Here is a 22,034-nt window from a genome sequence, read left to right as displayed (position 1 = left end):
TCGGATGATTTTCAGCAGAAACTTTTACTCGAAGGGGAAGATAGCTCACTAGGTGCAAGAGCAGACTGAACATACTAGGTAAGATTCAACTTCCATTCACATTAAAAAATTAATTTTCAAAAAGGAGAAAATAAAGCCAGGCATGGTGGTGCACACCTTTAGTCCCAGCTCTTGGGAGGCAGAGGCAGATGGATTTCTGTGAGTTTGAGGCCAGCCTGGTCTACATAGTGAGTTCCAGGACAGCTGGGGCTACAAGGGGACCCTGTCTCAAAAAGACCAAAAAAAAAAAAAAAAAAAAAAAAAAAAAAGAAAAAACCAAAAACCAAAAACCAAAAAAAAAACAGAAGAAAGTAAGTCAGGCATGGTGTACAGGCTTGTGATCCTAGCACTTGGGAAGCAGAGACAGGAAGATCGTTCCAATTTGGGGCCGGCCTGGTCTATATAGAAAGTTTCAGGCCAGCCAGAGATATATAGTAAGACTCTGTCTCAAAAAAACAACAAAAACAATAATAAATGAAAAGGAGACTATATCTGTATCTGATGAATCATACCAAATGCCAAGCTTTTTACAGTCTAGAAAAGCTGACAACAGCTGCTTCCAGGTGCTAGAGCCGTCAGTTACCTTCAGACCAGGCTCACAATCACCAAAGGGCTAGCGTAGGAGACAAAGCCTTGGAGGGATACCAGTTAGAGACAGCTGTCTGGGGCGGGAGGGGGGTGCTTTCTGATAGGAGGCAGAAGGGCTTCATATATTTAGAAGCAAGAATCAAGTGTAGTTCACAATTCTTGTTACTTGTAAGCACATGACATACATAGGATGCTATTTCAAAGAGCTTTCCTCCCTCCCTCCTTTCTTCCCCTCCTTCTTCTCCTTTTTCTATGGCAGGATCTTGAGGTTTTGGTCTGAAACTCAGAGTGAACCTCCTGCCTCATGGTCTTTAGTGCTGAGATGACAGATATGTGCCACCCAACCTGGTTGAGTAGCTTATTAAAATTTTTTTTTTTTTTTTTGAGACAGGGTTTCCCTGTAGCCCCAGCTGGCCTGGAACTCCCTATATAGACCAGGCTGACCTTGATCTCAGAGATCCTCCCAAGCGTTGGGATTAAAGGCATGTACTACCATGGCTGGCTTGGCAGCTTCCTAAAGTAACTTTCTGGGGTTATAACACTAAATTATAGTTTTAATAAATAACCTAGAATATTAAAAATATTCCAATTCTGCTTTTAAGAAATGTGTTTACTTTTCTTATTGATCTTCTGCCTCCCTTATTACCTTATAGGTTCAACAAAGAAAGGAAACATGCTCATTTCATTTCATTCACCAATGGATTCCCGGCACTTAGTTATGTGTTTAATACTAGTTTATTTTTAAAGACACCATCTGGTATAATCCAGACTGGCCTTGAATTCCTGATTCTCTTGCTTTCACCTAAAAAGGCTGGGATTACAGGTATGTAGCACCCACCCAGGAATTTAATAAATATTTGAGGAATCAATGAATTCTAATGTTATCTTACTGAACGGATAAGAAACTGGCTGCCAGGATTTGAGTGTTCTCTCAAAAGCTCACGTTGAAATTGAACTGCCAGGGGAACTGAAGAGCTTTACCAGGTGATGAGGCCATGTGAACCCCGCCTTCATAAATGGAGGAAGGTTACTACCACAGTAGAAGGTTAGCTATCACCAGAGCAGCTCTGGGTGAGTTGGGTCTGGTTTTCTCTTGTCTCACCTGTGCCTGCCTGCGCTTCCTCCATGTCATAACACATATTGATCTAAGGCCCAGGTACATGGTCTATTGATTGTGGACTTTCTAGCCTCCAGAGCCAATCATGGAGTGAACCTCTGTCTTTGTCATTTGCCTAGACTGTGGAGTTGTGTACAGAAGTACACAGTTGGCTCAGATACTGACACTGGGAGCAGCAGAGTGAATGGGTCAAGATCATATGACAGCGATGGTACTGACGTGCAAACCAACCAAACTCTTGTTAATCCCACATCTGAGTTCAAGAACTAAGATACAACCCTGGACTCTAAAAATGATTTTGAAACCAAAATGATAAATTCTTTATCAAACTTCTCTGGAAGTTTCTGCCATGCATACTGGGTTGGGTGATGTATGTCACTTTTTTGAAACTTTTTATTTTCACTTACAAAGTTCAAGTGTGATTTATGTGCTTGCTTGTAAATGTGGAAGAGCACGCTTTTTCTTCTCTCTAACCATTCTCAGTGGCATTAGTTAAACAAAGGCAAAGGGAAAATGATATGTGTGAATAGCTCTTATATTTCTACAAGGGAGGGTAATTACTTCCAACTTTTAATACTTCTTATGCTAAGTTCATTTGCAGAAACTTCTGTGTATAAAAATTCACATTGTCAGGGCAAAAATACTGTCATACGGCATTTAGAAAAGGGATCAAAAGCTGGGCACGTTGGTGAATGCCTTTAATCTCAGCACTTATGAAGCAGAGGCAGGTGGATCTTTGTGTGATTGAGGTCAGCCTGGTCTACATAGGGAGTTTCAGGGCCAGCTATGGCTACATGGAGACCCTTTCTCACCCCCCACCTCCAAAAAAAGAGATTATCTTTTCTTTTTCTTCAAGAAACACCAAGAAGAGGGCACAGAGTTCTTCTACATTATAATGTCAAAGTTAACACACTTTGATGGTTGCCTGTTGTTCGTGTTACACTCTCTGACCAGCTCTCATCAGCCCTCATCTTCCTTCTCCTGTTTGCTTCATTTTTCTCTGAAAGTTCTCACTACAGCAGCTGTTCTTGTCTCTTGAGTACAATATTTTCTCTTATTCCTGAGGGCATGGTTGGTAGTTCATTTGATTTTTTTTTTTTTAATATTGCATTGGTTTTTGGTTCTTCCACTTGTCTTTTCTCAGTTTAAAACAACTGTTTTAAGGCTTCTGTTCTTACTCTCGAGATCTCAGATGTCTCACTAAGAACTAGGCTCTGGTGGCTGGAGAGATTGTTCTGGGGATAAGAACACTGGCTGCTGTTGCAGAGGACCAAGGTTTGGTGCCCAGCACCCATCTCGAGGCTCACAATCAGCTGAAACTCCATTTCCAGGGAATCCAACTGCCTTCTTCTGGTCCATGGGCACTGTACATGTGCAGTACTTACATACATGCAGGCAAAACACTTATGCACATAAAATAAAAATAAATAAAATTTTAAAAATCTTAGGAAAAAAAGTGTTAACTCATTGGAAAGTCAGGTATTTTGATACACACCTGTAATCTTAGTGTCCAAGACACAGAAGTAGGGTAACCAAAATTTTGAGCTAGTTTGGTATATAGGATGGTACACTGTCTCAACAAAACAAAATAAAAACAAAAACAAACATCCCCCCCCCCAAAAGTAAAAAAACCAAGGCACTGAAAACGGCTCATGTGTAGAGACTGGCCTGGCTGAGGCCTTCTAATGGGCAGGGTCTGACTGTGCTGTCCATTGGTAAACTTCCAAGCCCTGGATCCATTAGACTTCGTAGTCAGACTTCCATGGAGAAAATCTCTGCTAAGCTCTTGCCTAAAAGGTCGTCTTGACCAGCAGTGACCTAGTAGAAATGCAGAGGGGTTTTGCAACACTCAGAATCTCTTCTTGGTTACAGAGACCAGGCTTTGACAATCCCAGATACTCCTTGGTCTCATGTTAGATCTAGGGAGAGACACTGGTCTCCTTATCCTGAGTTAGGGAGAGGGTCCGTGAGTCATATGGCTTCAAACTCAAACAGACCTCACTTCAAACAGACTTTTTGGGCTACAGATGCAGCCCAGTGGCAGTGTGTCTACCTAACACATGCAAGATCCTGGGTTGGATTCCCAGCACTGCAAAACCAAACCTCTGGAACAATTCTCTCAGCCTTCTCTAGCTCCAGACATCTGCAGACACAAGGTCCTGGGCTGCTGGGGTGCTCCTCTTGCTCTCCGTGCTGCTGTGTAGGCCCCAGCACTCCTGGCTGTGCTGCTTTCACGGCTGTTCATTTGCTCTCTCACATCCAAACTCTGATGGTAGCTTTCTCCCCCTCTGTTGAGACCTTATGGTGCTGGGACCTCATTTGTGGTTATTTTTAGTGGAGCTTCAGAGGAGAGTGGAAACTAGAGCTTGCATCCCACATATCCTCCTTAGGCAAATTAGCAGATTTTTGACCCAGATGTAAACATTTCAAAAGTGGATCACCCATCTAAAGATGAGGAAACTGGTGCCTGAATGGCTATGTGATGCAGCCAGGCTTCTATTTGCTTAGACCGCCTGTGGCTGAGGTGGAATTTGAATCTAGGTCTGCTGCTTTGGCAAAGAGAAACCACTTCTTGAAAGTATGACACATGATCTACTTGGCAAGCATTAATGGGCACTTACATTAAAGCTTCCAACAGACTTAAAACTCTGATTTTGAGATACTACTTTATTTCTTTAAAAAATTATTTATTTATTTTTTATGTGTATGAGTGTTTTGCCTACATGTATATAAGCACACTGGTGTCATGCAATGCCCACAGAGGCCAGAAGAGGGTGTCAGATTCCATGGATCAGGAGTTACTGACAGCCTTTAGCTGCCATGTTGGTGCTGGGAACCGAACCTGGGTACTCTACAGGAGCAGCCAGTGCTCTTAACCATCTCTCCAGCCCCTAGAAACTACTTTAAAACCATTAGAAAAGTAGCGAGACACTGAGCCAAAAAGATGTCCTAAGTACCCACCAGGGTGCTGCATAATGCTGATCATCAGAAAATCAGATTTGAATCCTGTACAAATTGCTGAACTACAAAGTGGAAAATGGACACGCCACAAGCCAGATGCACGTTGACGGTCAGAGGGGAGGATGTTTCAGCTGGAGAGATCAGAGCTGGTATCACAAAGGATGGGCATTTAAATCATATCTGGGGGAGATGAAGGAAAATGACATTCATATAGGCAGAATGGTGTAGTGTTTTATGGATTTAGTTTGCTTAAAGTAATTCTAAAACTTGATAAATAGCTGGGGGTGCAGCTTAGTGGCAGAAAATGTAGCTATCCTATGGGAGACCCCAAGTTCCATCCCTAGCACTGAAAAAGGAAAAATAAGTTACAAAAAAAAAAAAAAAAAAAAAAAAACCCAAACAAAGCCTCAAGAAAAACTCTGTCAGAACAATAAGACCCATAGAAATCTTCAGAAGGTAGTGTTACTTTGATGACAATGACGTCCGTTGTGTGGGTCTCTGAACATGTTCTTCACCTATCTGGAGACATTTTCTAAGCCATGGTCCTTGCTTTCATCATTTAACACATCATTCAAAGCACTTCAATAAAACAGTGATCATGCTGAAGAGGGGCCTCACAGGACCAGATGACACACCAATTAACCAAGCACATCAAGCCAGCCTGCTCTGCGCCTCAGACTCAGGAGACCAGGGAGGAGGCAAACAAAGGCAGAGAGAGCAAGGGACAGAGTGAAAAGAGCAAGTGTGTGCTGGAGATGGGTTTTCAGTCTGACTCCTGCCGAGAAGTCTGTCAGGAGACTCACCGCCAACCTTAATAAGGTTTGTAGTAATCCTCCAGATAAAATCACTAACCAGAATATTCGCTTGAAGCCCATGTTCAGAACATTAGAGGCCTAGTACCTTTCAAAGAAACTTTTTGTTCTGTTTTGTTTACTTGGTTTTTTGTTTGTTTGTTTTAAAAATCTCTCTCTTTCTGTGTGCCACAACACAGAGGAGGTCAGGAGACAACTTTGTGGAGATCGTTCTTTCCTTGTACCTTCTTGTGGGTTCTGGGCATCAAAGCTCAGGTCATTAGGCTTGTGTGGCAAATGCCTTTACCTGCTGAGCCATCCCACCAGCCTTGTTTTTAAATTAATTAATTAATTTTGGTTTTGTCTTTTTGAGACAGGGTTTCCCTGTAGCCTCAGTTGGCCTGAAACTGGCTATGTAGACCAGGTTGGCCTCGATCTCAGAGATCTGCCTTCTTCTGCCTCCCGAGTGCTGGGATTAAAGGCGTGTGCTGCCATGTCCTTAGAGTTAGGGGGTTACTATGTAGCTCAGGTTGGCTTCAAACTCAAGCTATCTTACTGCCTCCCCCTGATACTGGGATTACAGATACAGTTGGCCACACTGGCCCTGGCTCCTTTCTAATATGCACACATCATGCTGGGAACTGCAAATTCAAGGACAGAGGAGGCAGTGCACTGGCTTTTGTTTCTTTGAACTAAAAAAAAAAAAAAAAAAAAAAAAAAAAAAAAAAAAAAAAAATCTTAGAATTCACCTTTTGAATGTGTGACTCTTACCTGCAGATTTACACTGTGACTCCAATGACACAATATGAAGAGTTATTAATTAGTGGAAGACCAGGAATAGACTCCCCACCACACAAAAGAGAAAGGGGCTGAACCCCCTCACTTAGGAAGCTGCCGCCCTCTCTACTTGAGGTGACTATTCTTTTTTTAAAATTTTTTTATTTTATGTGTATGTGTGTATGCCTGAGTATATATATGTGCACCTTGTTTGTGCAGGCAGTGTTGGCCACTGTGGGTACTGGGAATCAAACTTGGGTCCTCTGAAAGAAGAAGCAATGCTGCTAATCACTGAGCCATCTTTCCAGCCTCCTTTTTACCTTTCTTAAGGAGAATTTCAATCTTTGTGCTACTTTTGCCAACTCCAATACTTTACACAGCTGACAACACCCTGAAGGACACCCACTTTATCCCAGGGCAGAAGGCTGCTGAGCTGAGAATGGACAGGAGTCATTCAGTCCCTGGGTAAAAGAAAGTCTGATACTAAAGATTTTTTACTCAAGACACCAATGTACCTGTCTGTGATTCTTTTCATCAGCATTTTAGTGGCATGAAGCACCATCTCTTCTGAAAGAGTCTGGTGAGGAGTCCTGTTATGGCTCCCAATGGGGATGGTGACAGCACATTAAAAGGGAATGGGCAAAGGAAGGAGCAGGCAAAGATGGACCTCAGTATTTAGGCAGATTTCTGACCCTTGCATCACAAACCTCAGAGAGGAGGTTTTTACTGCATGGGAGGTGGGTTCTGGGTGACTGGAGATGACACAAAAAGCTGTTGCCCATTTTGTCTCTCTTGATGCTTGCTCAGCTTCTGATCCTTCCAATCATCTTTTCTCTTTACCATAGATTTCCCTCAGGAATAAACTGGTTGGCTCAAAGCACTGAGAAAGGTATGCATGCAGGCAGTGCAGCTGTAGGTGACATCTGCCTACTTTGCCATCTGTTTGTTCCTTAGGGTTTCAGCAGTCCACTTCAGAGTGGAAGGATCTCCATCTAGTCTCTCTTCCAGTGGCAAGATCCCTTCAAGACCAACCCTTTGCTAATGGCCCCTCTCCCCCGACCCCGTGAGTCCCTCACAAACAACTCTGCTGAAGGCCTGCAGCTTCAGGGCTCCAGTGCCTTTCTTCTCTACCAGAAGCAGGGTCTTCCCAGCTATGTCTCCCAGAGCCTACCTATGACATCTATGTCAGGAAAAAACTGATGAATGAACCCACACCTAGAGCCTTGTTTGAAAAGTGAGAACAGAAGAAAAGCTATTCTTTCAAAATGTTAAAGCTATTCTTTGAGTGTTGACTGTTTCAGGATGCAATCTGTTCCTTGGGTTGCAAAGTTTCACTGCAATTCACACTTCCGTGTACAGTGATTTTTTGCGTGTGTGCATGTGAAGGTTTGTGTGAATGTTTATGTGTGTATAAGTATGTGTACATATGTGAATGTGTGGGTGTGGAGGACAGAGGTCAACCTTGGGTGTCATCCTTCCAGAGTTTTATGAGATAGCTTCATGATTATGCTAGGTTGGCTGGCCAGGAAACCCCAGCAATCCACATGTCTTCACCTCCCCAGCACTGGGATTACAAGCCTGCTCCACCATGCCTGTCTTTTCATGTGGGTAGTAGAGACTGAACTCAGGTCTTCGAGCCCATATATAAAGCACTTTAATGACTGAGCTAACTCCTTAGCCCTGATTTTTTTTTTAATGTAGCCCAGGCTGGTCTTGACCTCTTTATCTTCCTGCCTCTCAGTCTTGAATGCTGGGATTACAGATATGTGCTACCACACCCAGAATGCCCATAGTGATTTAAAATAGTTTATATTATGCTTATACTAAGTATATTGTGGTTTTTAAAAAGAAAGAGGAACCTGGCCTCCAAGGTCTTCTGGACTAACTTCATAGTCCCTTTGGATAATGTCTTTCTCACTGACCCTGAGACGCAAAGGAGCTTGAGGTTTTCTCTCAACTGTCATGCCTGAAGCCCTTCTCCCTTTCTCTATCAGTTTTCCTTTCCTTGGACCCTATGGTGGTTTGGATGAGAAGTGTTCCCTCACAGACTCAAGTAGTACTGTTTGGGGAGGGGTTGTCATGGGAACTTGTAGGAGGTGTGGCCATGCTGGAGGAAGCACATCACTGGGGCGGGCCTTGAGAGTTCATAGCTTTCCCCACTTCCAGTTTCTCTGCTTCTGTGCTTGCTTGAAGATGTGAGCTTTCTGCTCCAGCTGCTTCCTGCCATGTTTCCCCACCATGATGGACTCTCATCCCTCTGGAAGCCCAGATAAACTCTTCTTTTAAGTGCCTTGGTCATGGTGTTTTATCACAGCAACAGAAATGTAACTAATGCTGACCCCAAATAAATTTGGCATAAAACACACGCCAGGGTCCTCACTCTATTCTCTAGTGACATATGTTCTACCACTTAGGTTGGTCATACATTGTCACTTGCCTGCCTGGTGGGTCATAAGTGTCTAGCACCATCCCATATTCTTTTTGAAGGCACTTAGTTAAGCATCCCATACAAAGAGGTACTCAACAAACCTCAACAACGCTAAGCAGACTCCGCCTTACACCTCACATCTCTCCTGTCTCACCACTCACTCCTTACTGCCCTCTTATTAACACAGGTGCGCCCAGGCCCTTTCTGGCCCTTATTTCCAGCAACATGGTCATGTCCTGCTCTGTACTTTACCACAGTCCTTCTGACACTCAGTTGTCCTATATTCAAAGCTGACATTTCTCACACAGCTCCATATACTTCATTCTCAATCTTACAAATCCAATGAGTCTGTTTTCTTCAGTGTTCCATAAACTATTTAATAATTATATTAAATGCCTCCAGGATAAATGAACACACAGGTAATCTCTCCCTGTAGCAGAATCTTTTTATTAGGCTTTGCATTCCTAGTACCTAGCAAAATACTGGAGGACACAAAATGTAATATGAAATATATATAAAAATGTTACATTTATTGGGCATCTATCAATGGTCCTACCTGACCCTCTTGTTTCCATGCTGCCCCTCTACAGTCATGCTCCACAGAGCCTCTATGACCCTTTGAAAACTGAAACCAGAGCAATGTCTGAAGTCCTGCACCTGGCCTATAAGACTGAATGTGGTCTGGTCCCCAGCTACCTCCCTGAATGTGTTTTCCTTGTTAATTGCACTCCAGTCAGGTGAGGCTGTCTTCCTTTCACACACTGTGGACACTCCATGACCGTGCCGTCCTTGGTACTCACTGTCAGAAGGCACTGCCCTCCTCAGCACGTACATCTCTGCATTTCCAGTGGTACTTTATCAAAGCACTGCCCACTATCTTTGCCTCCACTGAACTTATCACCATGTGACAAACTACATATTCATCACTTTGTTTTCTGTTCTTGCCCTCATGCCCTATCCCTCACCAAACCTATTCCAGGAGAGCCAAGACATGAGTACCATTTCATTACTCTGTCGCTACTGTCCATGCAAGTAAGCATAGCCCTCAATGTGAGAATGCATAAATCAACAGGGAAGGGACAAATAGTGGCCACATGTGTTCTAAATCTGAAACCCACTGGCTATACAACAGTATTTATTTATTTATTTATTTATTTATTTACTTACTTGCTTACTTATTTATTATCTGAGATGGTTTCATGTAGCCCAGGGTAGCTTCCTACTCACTATATAGCTATGAATGACCTTGAACTTCTGGTCCTCCTGCTTCCACTTCTGGATTACATCCTAGTTTTATCCTGGAGACTGAATCAGGGCTTCATGCATACCAGGCAATTACTCTATCAACTGATCTGTCTCCCCAGCCTGCTTAACAGTATGTCTATGCCTCCAACAGGCTTGGATACACCCCTGTCCCAGGCACACAACTACTGCTACTGATGAAAGTTAAGGACAGCCAACAGCAGTATGAATAACAACAGAGCTGTAAAATGATAGTCTGGAGAGGGGCTCAGAGACCATTATTATAGAGATGAAGGAACTGAGCTCCTTGGGGAATTGAGGGCTTGCCTAGACCACCTAGAAAACTTGTAGCAAAGCTGGAACTATAATCTAGGTCCTCTGACCCTAACCTGGGATTGTGATTCTGCACTGTGTGACTTCTCAATTGTTCTGCACCATATCTGATCATTTATAAAATACCACCAATGATAATGATTTAAAATATGCAAAGGAAAATAAAATGTCCAAAGGGAAATTATATGATAGTAAAGCCTGAGTCTTACAGACCAGAAGCACTAGTTTCCCTTTGAAATGGGCTAACAGAACGAGCCCTTCAGGGTCCTGCCGGGGCCTTGGTCCTAAGATCTGCACCCTAGTTCCAGCCTCTCAGTTGATGTACAGACTATAGTTCTTAGATTTCCTTTTGGTAGAAGCTGAAAAATATGGTTTAATAAACATTGAACATTTTATTTGGGCTGTCTTCCTACTGTGCAGGTGAATTGAGTCTGAAGACATTTCCTTCCAAGTATAATGGTAGTCGTGCGTTACAAAAATTAGAGTAAATGTATTTGACCAAAATAAAGTGATACAATTGTGATTGGAACTCTATGATGTTATTTAAACATGTTTCTACTTTGTAAAAAGCCTTCCTTTATCTGAACTGATGAGTTGAGAAGCAGTTATTGAGGACTTGGCGAATACCTATGCTCTCTAGGAGTCTAATTCCAGCTGAGCAGGTGTCTTTCTAATATAAGTCATATGTCCATTCCTTAGCATAGCATTCTAGTGAGGCTGCACAGGCTCACTAAGAAAAAATTCCATTCTAAATACAGCAATAAAAATAAATATATGAAATTATACTATACACACATCCCCCCTCCTATTAGATCACCTCCACCCCACATGCATGTGTGATATGATATTAGAATGAAGTATATTTTCTCTTTTTTAAAAAAACATAGAAAACTTTTTTACCCAAATGAGCATAGCTGACCTTTGAAAGTAATATCCCTTGGATGTCACACATACACATTCCAAAAAGGCTACATCACCCTGCATTTTTATGAATCCCATTACAGAAAGCAGTTCTCTAGACACAGTGTGCAGAAGGCTTACCCAGGGAACAGCTTCTGCATGCACATTTTTAGAGATCTGGATTGAATTGGTCTTGGGTGGGGCTAGAAACCTGCATTTTTAACAAGCATGTCAGGTATGTCTTACAGAGGTGATCTGCGAGAAGCAGTGCTTTGGGGTAACTCAGTCCATAAGTCTCATGGGATATCAACGGAAGGACTTCGAAGTCGAACTATACACACATGAATAACACAATGGTTTATATTATTTTCAAAGCTTGTATTCTCCTGGGTGGAACTATTAGTAAAGAAGTGTCATTGACACCAAACAGCAACATACCTCCATGAAAGAGATTCCCAAGCTCCAGACGTCAGAATGGATTCCATACTGCTCTCCTGAAATTCTTTCAGGCTGTAAGAGAACAGTGGGGAATTTGTGAGTTGATGTAAGTTACCCCAGAATGAGAGCTCAGCTAATGTGGGCAACTACCAACACTTGAATAGCAAAACAATTTCATATGTATGTAATATGAATTATAGAAGTAACACATAGAATCTTCCACAGTTCTGTGAGGAAGATTATTATCCCTATTTTACAGATCAAGAAAATGAAAGCTGCAGGTAATTTGGGCAAGAAACTAAGTAGCAAATAACTGAGGCTTGACCCTATGCCTTATTGCCCTCCAAATCCAATGATCTGAATTATGGGAGTGACAAATTACATAAAATTATCTATTACCACTTACATGGATTTGCACAGAAGGGTCTTAAAGACCAGGGCTTAATTTTCTAGTTTTTTTTACTTTTTATTTGGCAGTAATCTCAAATTTGCAGGGGAGATGGAGAGTTGTAAGACTAGTTTAAGGAACAGCCCCTCTCCCTAGTCTCACCTATGTTCACTGTTTTCTTCCACTCAGCAGGGTTTCTTTCTGACATGAATCAAGATCCCCCAGGGAAACCTGGTCCTCCCCTCCAACTGTGCAGCAAATGCCTGCTCTTCACAGCTCTGGCAGGCACACTCTATTTCACCAGGAACAATTCTACACTGAGCTGGTGCCTCCTGTCTGCCCTCCCAGGGTTTGGCCTTCCATAGGATATGTACAGAAGCGTTTGGAATGAACAGATGAGCAAAGGAATAGGAGAAAATGAGGTCCCACAAAAGTGCAGTAGTTGCTCAAGGCTAGAACTAATCTCAGCGGGACTAGGGTCCTAACCCATATCCCATTATCTAATTCTAGTCAGTCTGACAGGTAGTAGGAGGTATTTGTATGAAACTGGCCAGCCTATGGGAATGACATCACAACTGTCATCATCACCATCATTGTGTAGTTATTAAGGAATTGCCATGTGTAGGGCATTTCTTTAAGTGCTGTGTTGAAAATGCATGAGACAGGTGCTATTACCATCTCATTTAACAGATGGGGGAAAAGAAGCACAGAGAGGTTAGTACACATAATGATCATTATGAATGCTACATCCTCTGGACCAGAAGGGTAATGATGCTGTCATTTAATGACCTATGTGCCAGACACTGGGCTAGGAACTGGGTCCTCTATAATTCATAGCAATCTTGCAAAAAAGGTAGATGTGACTGGCTTCACTTTGCAGAGGTCAAAACTGGGTGTCGCCAGGGACTTGCCCAGGCCTAGAGCTATTTAAGTTTACTGTTCAGAAGCAGAGCCAGGATTCAAACCCAGTTTTTTGTTTTGTTTTGTTTTGTTTTGTTTTGTTTTTAGAGATACAGGGTCTCATATAGCCCAGGCCGGCCTTGGGTCAAAACTGGGTGTCGCCAGGGACTTGCCCAGGCCTAGAGCTATTTAAGTTTACTGTTCAGAAGCAGAGCCAGGATTCAAACCCAGTTTTTTGTTTTGTTTTGTTTTGTTTTGTTTTTAGAGATACAGGGTCTCATATAGCCCAGGCCGGCCTTGACTTTGCTATGTAACTAAGGATGATTTTGAACTTCTGATTCTTCTGCCTCCTCCTTTTCAAGTGTTGGGATTACAGGATGCACCACCAAGCCCAGTCCACGTGATACTGAGAATCAGAATCCACAAGCATGCACCTTATTGAGCCACATCCCCAGCCCTTCAAACCCAGTTACGTCTTTCTATAAAACTGAAGTTCTTTTCAGTGTAACAAACCATCTCCAGAATTAGACTTCAGAAAAGCCAGGCATTAGTTTGGGGGCAGTGAGTATTTCTGAAAAGAGCCTCTGGATCAGCTGTTACAGAACTGCCTGAGGTGCTTACCACGGGAACCTCCTGAACTACAGTGTTTAGGGTAGGTCTGGGGATCTTCACTTATGAGAATAACTTCTCTGAGAGATTCTGTGGTACACTTAATTCCAGCTAGTAGAAGTTTCTCTGTTCTCTGCAGAGGAAAGGACTTCCCAGGTCTCCTTTGTCTTCCTATTCTCTGCTTAGTACCTACGCCTCCTACAGCCGCTGTCTGAGGGCCACCTGTGTTAACCACACCTGCCTGTTACTCAGGCAGAATGACAAACTGTCTCTGTACTTCATGAAATGTTGTGCATAGGCTGGTGAGATGGCTCACTTGGTAAAGTGCTTATCATATAAGCATGAAGACCTGAGTTCAGATCCCCAGCACTCACATAAAAGCCAGGTGTGGTGGAACACACAGTGGATCCCTGGAGCTCACTGGCTAGCCAGTCTAGCTGCACAATGAGCTCCAGGTTCAGTGAGAAAATGTGTCAAAAAAAAAAAGGTGCTCTCAATGCAAGGTTGACTTCTGCCCTCCCTGTATTCTTCCTCCGAACATACACATACAAATATAAAATGCTGTGCCTAACGTTCACTTTTATTTATCATACTGTGTTGTAATCATCTCTTCCCCCACAGGGCTGATCTCACATCTAGTGCCACCATTGGCACACAGTAGTATCAGCCAATGGGCGCTGACAGAAGGGATGTTCATTCACATGTGGTTCTGAGCATGAATTCAATCTCCTCGTAAATGTGAAAATTCTAAAACATCTGGACTTGTTAAAGAAGAAATCCAATGTTGCCTAATTCCATACTCTTTTTTCCTTCCTCTCTCTGTTTCTTCCTTCTGGCTGTCAGCTATCAATACATACTAGTTCTCCAGAACATAGAGAAAACAAACACAAACTGAAGTGGAATGCACATATAAAATATTTTGATAGGCCCAGTGATGAGATTAAATACATTCATTACATTTGCCCACTGAAATACCAAAACAAAGACAAACCGAGCACTGAATAAGGGCATAGAATATTGAATTTAAAGAGAAAAAACAGAGAAAGTGAAAATGTTTACAAACATCAGGTGGCAAATAAGAGAACTCCTTAAACACAAGATTCTGACAACCTCTCCATAAAGCATTTTTGCAATGAGCTAAGGAAACAAGATCACTGATGTGATACAATGCCCAGCAAAACCAGGCAGCAAGCTCCTGGGGCCTACCCTACAATGCACAAGGTAGACAGGGCCCTAGGAAGGTGCCTAGGCCCCTGCAACTGGCTTAGACACAAGAAGAGCCTCTATACCTCATAAATTTATGGAGTTAAGATATGATGGCCTGAGGCTGCATAGTTCAAAGCTAGTCGCACACCTGAAGCCAATACAGCCTGCCCTGTCCTCGTCCCTCAAAAATAAAATGAAACAAAACAAGACCAATCACTAACCATATTGCAGACAGAAGATCTCTGATAGATATTTTGCAGTCAAAAGGCTATGGTTGGGGTTACTTTCTCACACAACAGCTGTCAACGGTGTGGAAAGCTAAATAATAAGAAAATCATGACTCTTGCCTGAAGCATCTCTGTACTGGGTGAAGGGAGGAGCAAATAAAAACGAACAAAACAAAAACTGTCCTGTTCTGAGCAGTAAGGCATGGTGATATCTGAAAATCTGAATCCACTGAGAATCTTCAAGGCAGTCTCTTCAAGCTGGCACACACCACCCCCTCCAGCTACTGCCTGTGACTGGGCATTTAGCCAGCACCCATATTTAGTTAACTAATTCCAAAACTGTCTGTTTACAACACAATACTCCAGGGTTTAACTGTCAGAAGCAGGAAGCTATCAAGGTACATATTTTATCTTTTCTGAAAAAGGAGTTTCTGTTCAGTCAGGCTGCTCAGAAAATTAACAAAGCAGGTGCCAATACTTCAGGCTAGCGTGTTATCAACATATGCATCATAGTGAGAGAATTTTCTTTTAGGTAGACACGGCAAGATCCCTGTATAGGCAACACAACACAATAGTTAAAGAGAGTCAGACAGCCCTAACAGACTGATCCCCCAGGTCACTAATTCTCTCTTCTGTTATGCCCAACATCCTCCCAAATAGCGTACAGTGAGGTTTATTTTTTTAAAGATTTATTTTTATTTTATGCTTATGTCTGTGTGCCTGTGTATATGTATTTGTACCACACACATGCAGGTGGTCAAGAAGGCCAGAAGAGGGCCTGGAACTGAAGTTACAGGTGGTTGTGAGTCACCTGATGCAGGCACTGAGAATTGAACCCAGGGCCTCTGCAAGAGAAGCAAGCGCTCTTAACTGCTGAGCCACCTCTCCAATCCCATGAGTTTAAAATTTTAGTTTTGTTTTGGGATTTTTGAATCTACTGTACCACTTTTAAAATGTATACTCCTAAGCCTGTGTGCTTGTGTTGTGCTGCCAGACCATCCTCATGTTGCTGTATCTACCTGGTTTTCTTTGACTGCATCGTAGTTTTTTCCTCTTGAAAACTGGGACTGGAGAGGTGGCTTAGGCATCACAACCTAAACATCAAGAAAACTGGAGAGGATTTTGAGGCCTAAGGTGGACAGGCCATTCCAGAGCAAGTTCTCAGCAAGAAACCCTGAGTCGAATCAGTTCATAAATGGCCAGGTGTGAAGCTGTGCAAGGCCTGGGCTGGTCCCAGCCTATTCCACTCCTCCTTTCCCTCCTACATCTCTGCTTCGCTCTGAGGAGACCCTTTTAATTCCTGGGATGGGAAGGAGGAAAGCTTCGGATCTAGTCTGCCTATCCTCTGAGGGGACCTCTTTGGGTTTTCTGTACGAAATAGTGAGGATCTTCTGAGAAGCGTTCTGCCCAGGAGGCCTCAGGGCATGACCACAACCTCTCTGTCTGAGTATGATATCAGCAACTGCTTTCAAGAAAATGTAGCTCCAGTCGGCTGCAGATCTTCTCTGTGGTGGGATTTCACCCAAAACCATCCTGGGAGTTCCCTATTATCTCTTTAGCTCTTTAGTGCTTTTCTGATGATTTGACACACTTTAAAAATTATTTTATTATTTTTATTTTATATATATGAGTGTACTGCCTGCATGTATGTGAGTGCACCTGTGTTGTACAATGCCATGGAGGTCAGAAGAGGGCGATGAATTTCTCTGGAACTGGAGTTAAGGACGGTTCATAGCCGCCATGTGGGTGCTGGGAATTGAACCTGGGTCCTCTGCAAGAGCAGTCAGTGCTCTTAACCACTGAGTCACCTCTCCAGCCCTGGTTTGAGGCATTTTTAACTAGTATTTTTTTTTTTCAACAGAAGAGTTGATCCAAATAACGTAACCTGCTATTCACATAAACAAATGGCTGGTGTCCTGATGAAATCTTGCCTTTCACTGCATGCCGACGCTGAGAACTTGGGCTACAGTTATTTCATTTTTGGTCCTCTCTGTAAAACAAAGCTGATAATACAATGTGTATGCATCATGGGTTGTATGAGGATGAAATGCATCCAGGTATTGTACTTGACTGAGAAGTGTTGCACAGGCACACTCAGCAAATACTAGCATCCTCCAGTCATCACCTACCATCAGGATCACGGCACCAGTTTGGCCAAATGAGCTGGAGCATGCAATCTGAGTAGACACAATTCCAGGTAAAGGCATTAGTGAGAATGGACATAGCCTGGGCTTGTAAACCAAACACCCCCCAAAGCAGCCATTTGGGAGCGAAGGAGAGGCATTTAGACTCTTTCTGATCCCAAAGAATAATATGTGAGAAACATCCTGAAAATTTCAAGACATCAGTCATTCAAAATCATGATGTCAAACTTTTATACCTGATTATTTGTATGTGTGCATGCGCATGTGCATGCGTGCATGCGTGTGTGTATTCAAACTCTGGTCATCATGCCTGTGCAACAAGTGTTCTGATCCTGTGAGCCACCTCTCCAGCTCCAGCTTTCCATTTCTGAGTCTTTACCCATCTACAGTAATTATTCATTTTCCTTACTAGCATTTAAGATCTTTCTCTCTCTCTCTCTCTCTCTCTCTCTCCAAAGGTTATAATTTAATTTTTTATTGAATTTTTGTATAATTCATACATAAAATCATCTTTATACCCTTTCCCCTTCCCCTTTGGCGCCCTCCCATTGCCCTCCCCCCCCACCGAGTTCATACATTCTGTCATTCATATTAAGGTCTAGTATGTAAAGTTAGTGTCCCCAGATGTCCCTCAGTGCAAGTTCATCCACCAGGGTCAGCCTATCTAGAGTTTCTCCCTTCGAATGATTAGCTCTTCCTTACCCAGCAGTGATCAGCTTCCAATAATTCTTTGATTAAGATTGGGGCTTGCTATTCATTTCCACAGTTCTGTGCTGGGTTTCTGTCTGCCTAAAGTTTGCATGGGTCTTGTGCATGCTGACACCATTGCTGTAGGTTTGTATGAGAAGAGTCCTGTAGGGCTATTTCCAGATGATCATGTACCTTCTCCATGGCTCTTACAATCTTTCCACCCCCTCTTCCACAATGGTCCCTGAGGTCTGGGGGGGGGGTGGACCTCAATATAGGAATCCTGTCCAAGGACCCATACTCTGCTGACTCTTATTCTCTGAGTTTTGGCCATTTGTGGCCTTTTGTGTTCCTGACCCTCTATTGCATGAGGGAGCTTCGTTGATGAGAACTGAAAGATGCATTAGTGTTCTCTTCATCCCTTGTTCTATGTTCCATGAGTCTTGGGTATAGAGGTTGCACCCTAGATGTGCCACTTAGGCTTGGACAATTCACAGAGAATCTGTGTATGTGACCAGTGGGGTAACTCTGTAATAATCTCTTGTCTGTTGAAAAAGCAGCTACTTTGATGGGTGGTGACTGGGATATTTGTATAAGGATTTGGTGCTAGGATCCACAAATGAGGGAGAACACATGTCTTTTGTTTTTCTGAGTTTGTGCTACTTCACTTAGTATCACAGTTCTAGATCCATCCATTTGTCTGCAAATTTCATTATTTCATCTTTCTTTACTGCTGAGTAGAATTCCATTGTGTAAATGTACCACATTTTCATTAATCACTCCTCAGCTGAGGGACACTTAGGTTGCTTCCATCTCTTAATTATTGTGAAAAGAGCAGCAACAAACATGGACGTACAAGTGTCTCTACAATAGGATGAGTCCTTTGGGTATATGCCAAACAGTGGTATAACAGGGTCATATGGTAGGTTCATTTTTTTTTTTTTAAAGAGTTCTTCACACTGCTTTCCATAGGGGTTGCATGAATTTGCAATCCCACCAACAGTGAATGAGTGTTCCCTTCTCCACATCCTCACCAGCATTTGGTATCATTTGTTGTCTTGATCTTAGCCATTCTGACAGGGGTAGGGTGAAATAAGATCTTTTTCTTTTTAAAGTGCCTTCTTTACATCTATTTGAATCATTAAGTCCATATACTGTATGTGTTCTCATTTTTTAAGTATATGTTTGATACAACTTAAGACTTGATTATGTCATGTTCAATAGTGCCATTTATGGGGATGGGTTTCCAGTTTCATCTGCAACATTTGTGGGTTAGAGTGGTTCTACCATGCTTGACTGACAGCATGCAAGGGGCTCAGTGAACATCGGCTAATGGACTGAAGGTACTTGGTTTCAAATATAGCTTCCTTGACATACACCAGTGGCGGAAACCTTTTTCCGTAAAGGGCCAGACAGTAAATACTTTTCATTTTGTGGGCTTTATGTTCTTAGTTGCAACTGCTCAACTACCCAGCTCTGCCACTCTGGTGCAACTGCAGTCAAACCTAAACCCATGAACTAATGGCTGTGGCCACATTCCAATAAAATTTTACTCACAAAACCTGGCCTGAGAGCTATAGTTTGCTAACATTTTGGCATAGAAACCCAAGTGGAACTCAAAATTATTAAATGAGCTAACGCAGGTCCTAGATGTGGCTAACTTTTAAAGCCAAAGAATCCAGCCCTTCTCCCCCAAGAGAATATTAGCAGACGGCGGTAGGGTTAGTTAATGTGGTACTAGAGCAACAGAGAGCTCCTTCCATGTTCCCACATCCCAGGCTTTGGTAAGTTAGTTCTTGGCCAGTAAGAGTCTACTAAATTAAACAGAGCTTTTCTTCATACCATCAGACTGTCACTGCTTTCTGCCTTGGCATCTGAGGCTTTTTATAGTTTGAACTACAAAGTTGACGACTGGAATTCACTCACCCAAGAAACAAAGCAATTTCAGCTTTGCCAGTCTGAGCTAACGTTTCATAATTTTAATCCTCACACTTTCAATTAACATATGGACGCATCACATTCATCCATAAACAAGAAGAGAAAAAAAGTAATTTCTTTAATGTACACCTGGGAAAGACAACTGTAATCTGGATTTGTACGGTAAGATATAACACAGTTTGTTAGAGCAATTTAAAGCTACTACAAACATGATGAGCAGTGGAGAAGTTGTTTCATTTATTGTTTTTTTCTTTTTTTCCAAATTATGGTGTTTTCACATTATTTCAAAGGCTACATTCATCAGGGCTTTGTTAGCTGTAAAAGTGACTCATCCATCTCATCCAACCTGGGAGAGCCATGGAAGAGAGTGGATTTTAAAAACCAAATACAGTAACTTCAATAATTAAGTCATCTTTCCCCATATTTAATTAGAAATAATGCAAAAGTATGAATTTCTTTAAAAACAGTGAAACAAAATTAACTATTTTTATCATGTGAAAGAAAACAAAATACTTTGTATTGTTCTGAGAATAAAAAGGTCTCCCCGTAGCCCCAGCTGTCCTGGAACTCACTATGTAGACCAGGCTGGCCTCAAACTCTGCCTCCCAAGTGCTGGGATTAAAGGCGTGTGCCACTATGCCCAGCCTCCATATTAAAATTCTTTTAATGAAGACAGTATATGGACAAAAAATACTGAGAATAAGGTCCATGGTTCTTGGTTGGTCAGATGGTTCAGCAGGCAAAGTCACGTGCCTCCAAGTCTGACAACCTGAGCTTGATCCTCAGGACCCACACAGTGAAAGGAGAGAACAGACTCCTGCAAGTTGTCCTTTGACAGCCACACATGTGACTGCCCCCCCAATAAATTTTTAAAAATTTAAAAAGATTCACTGTTGTACTCATACTGAAATATTTTAAGTTTTTGATATCAACAAAGGCTATTAAACCTGAAAAGGATTACTTACATAAATCTAGAGCTCTTGTAAAAATCAATGCAAAATTGTGAAATGAAAACCAGGTTCTGAAAATGATGTTGGAAAAATTCCCTGCTTGCTCCATTCTCCCCTCACTGTTGAAGGTACTGGAAAGACCAATAAACGAAATCATTTTTATGGCCACAAAGAAATTATATTATTCAAAAAAGTAAGAAATGCTGGGCATGATGGCGCACGCCTTTAATCCCAGCACTCAGGAGGCAGAGGCAGGAGGATTTCTGTGAGTTCAAGGCCAGCCTGGTCTACATAGTGAGTTCCAGGACAGCTGGGGCTACAGGGAGACCCTGTCTCAAAAGGACCAAAAATAAATAAATAAATAAATAAATAAAAAAGGAAGAAAAAAAGAAACAAACAAGCTATTTTACAATATCTGGAAGAATCTAACAACTTAAAAAAAAAAATACAGATTTGTAAGTTGTAAAGAAAACTAACAGTTGGACCTTTACATTTAGAGATTCATAAATAAGGGTTGGCTACCTCAGTAATTTAACGTTGATTTGGTGACAAGGCATGATTCCTGGAACAACTAACGTTCTTGACTGGTATCTTGGTATACATTATATTTGGATTAATTAAATAAGCAATATGGAAAAGTAGCCACCATGCTACCAGGTTCAATTTTTCTGTAGGATTAAACTTCAGAACTCAGCGATTTCACACTTGAACCAACCAGTTAAGTCAACAAAGTCAGATAAGTTGATAGCTCCAGCATAAGCCCTCCAGTTTTCTCAAAAGATTTGAAACTTGGTTGTGATTGGATTGTCTCTGTAATTTATGATCTGCAAGGCTAAAGCTGCAGAATGAATTCTAGAATTTTACATTACCAAGTACATAAAGATAAAGATGCTGGTTTTAAATGTTATTTTTGCATAAGTTTACTTACTGCCATATAAGCATTTGTTCCAACATACGTCTTGGCTATAGAACTCACCAGCTATGAGACAAAACAGTCTGTTAGAACAATATAAAGATAATGTGGAAATAAAATGGGCAATTATTCCTCATTTAACCTACAATCATCATTCCCATAAATCAACTAAAAATTATGTAAAAGGGAACAAATTCATCTACAAAGGCATTAAAAATGATTAAAGCTCTCTTTTCTTTTGGATGCGATTTCCAATTTAAACAAGCACTGCATTATGGTTTATAGCAGATAACCTTAAACAATTCACTTAAGCAGGATGCTTATCGCTTTAGTACCCCAAACCCGCCTGATATAAAAAGTCAATTTGAAGTAGAATTTGAACACTCTTCATTTTTTAGTCAGATGGCTCAAGATGTGAATGGAGCCCCACACATTCCCAGAATGAAGCGAACACTAAA

The 22,034-nt window shown here is 41.9% G+C and overlaps 1 protein-coding gene across 8 annotated transcripts in view; it reads right to left on the bottom strand.

Moving 5' to 3' along the window:
• Map2k5 (mitogen-activated protein kinase kinase 5) overlaps positions 1-22,034 on the bottom strand; it is a 277,836-nt gene that overhangs the window by 103,167 nt on the left and 152,635 nt on the right. For 5 of the 8 annotated variants that reach the window (XM_008836355.2, XM_029565020.1, XM_008836356.3 and 2 more), the window contains exons 15-16: positions 21,592-21,642; positions 11,615-11,686 (exon numbers count right to left, since the gene is read on the bottom strand). In XM_008836355.2, the coding sequence (XP_008834577.1) occupies positions 11,615-11,686; positions 21,592-21,642 (123 nt within the window). Of the gene's footprint in view, positions 1-11,614; positions 11,687-17,073; positions 17,122-21,591; positions 21,643-22,034 lie in introns of all 8 variants that reach the window. The other 3 variants (XM_008836357.3, XM_029565019.1, XM_017799000.2) reach the window with 2 other exon arrangements.

The sequence above is a fragment of the Nannospalax galili genome, unplaced genomic scaffold, assembly GCF_000622305.1.
Source record: "Nannospalax galili isolate Female #2095 unplaced genomic scaffold, S.galili_v1.0 scaffold54, whole genome shotgun sequence".
Classification (NCBI taxonomy): Eukaryota; Metazoa; Chordata; class Mammalia; order Rodentia; family Spalacidae; genus Nannospalax; species Nannospalax galili.
Note: the sequence above shows the minus strand (reverse complement) of the source record. Positions and strands in the feature narration are given on the sequence as shown.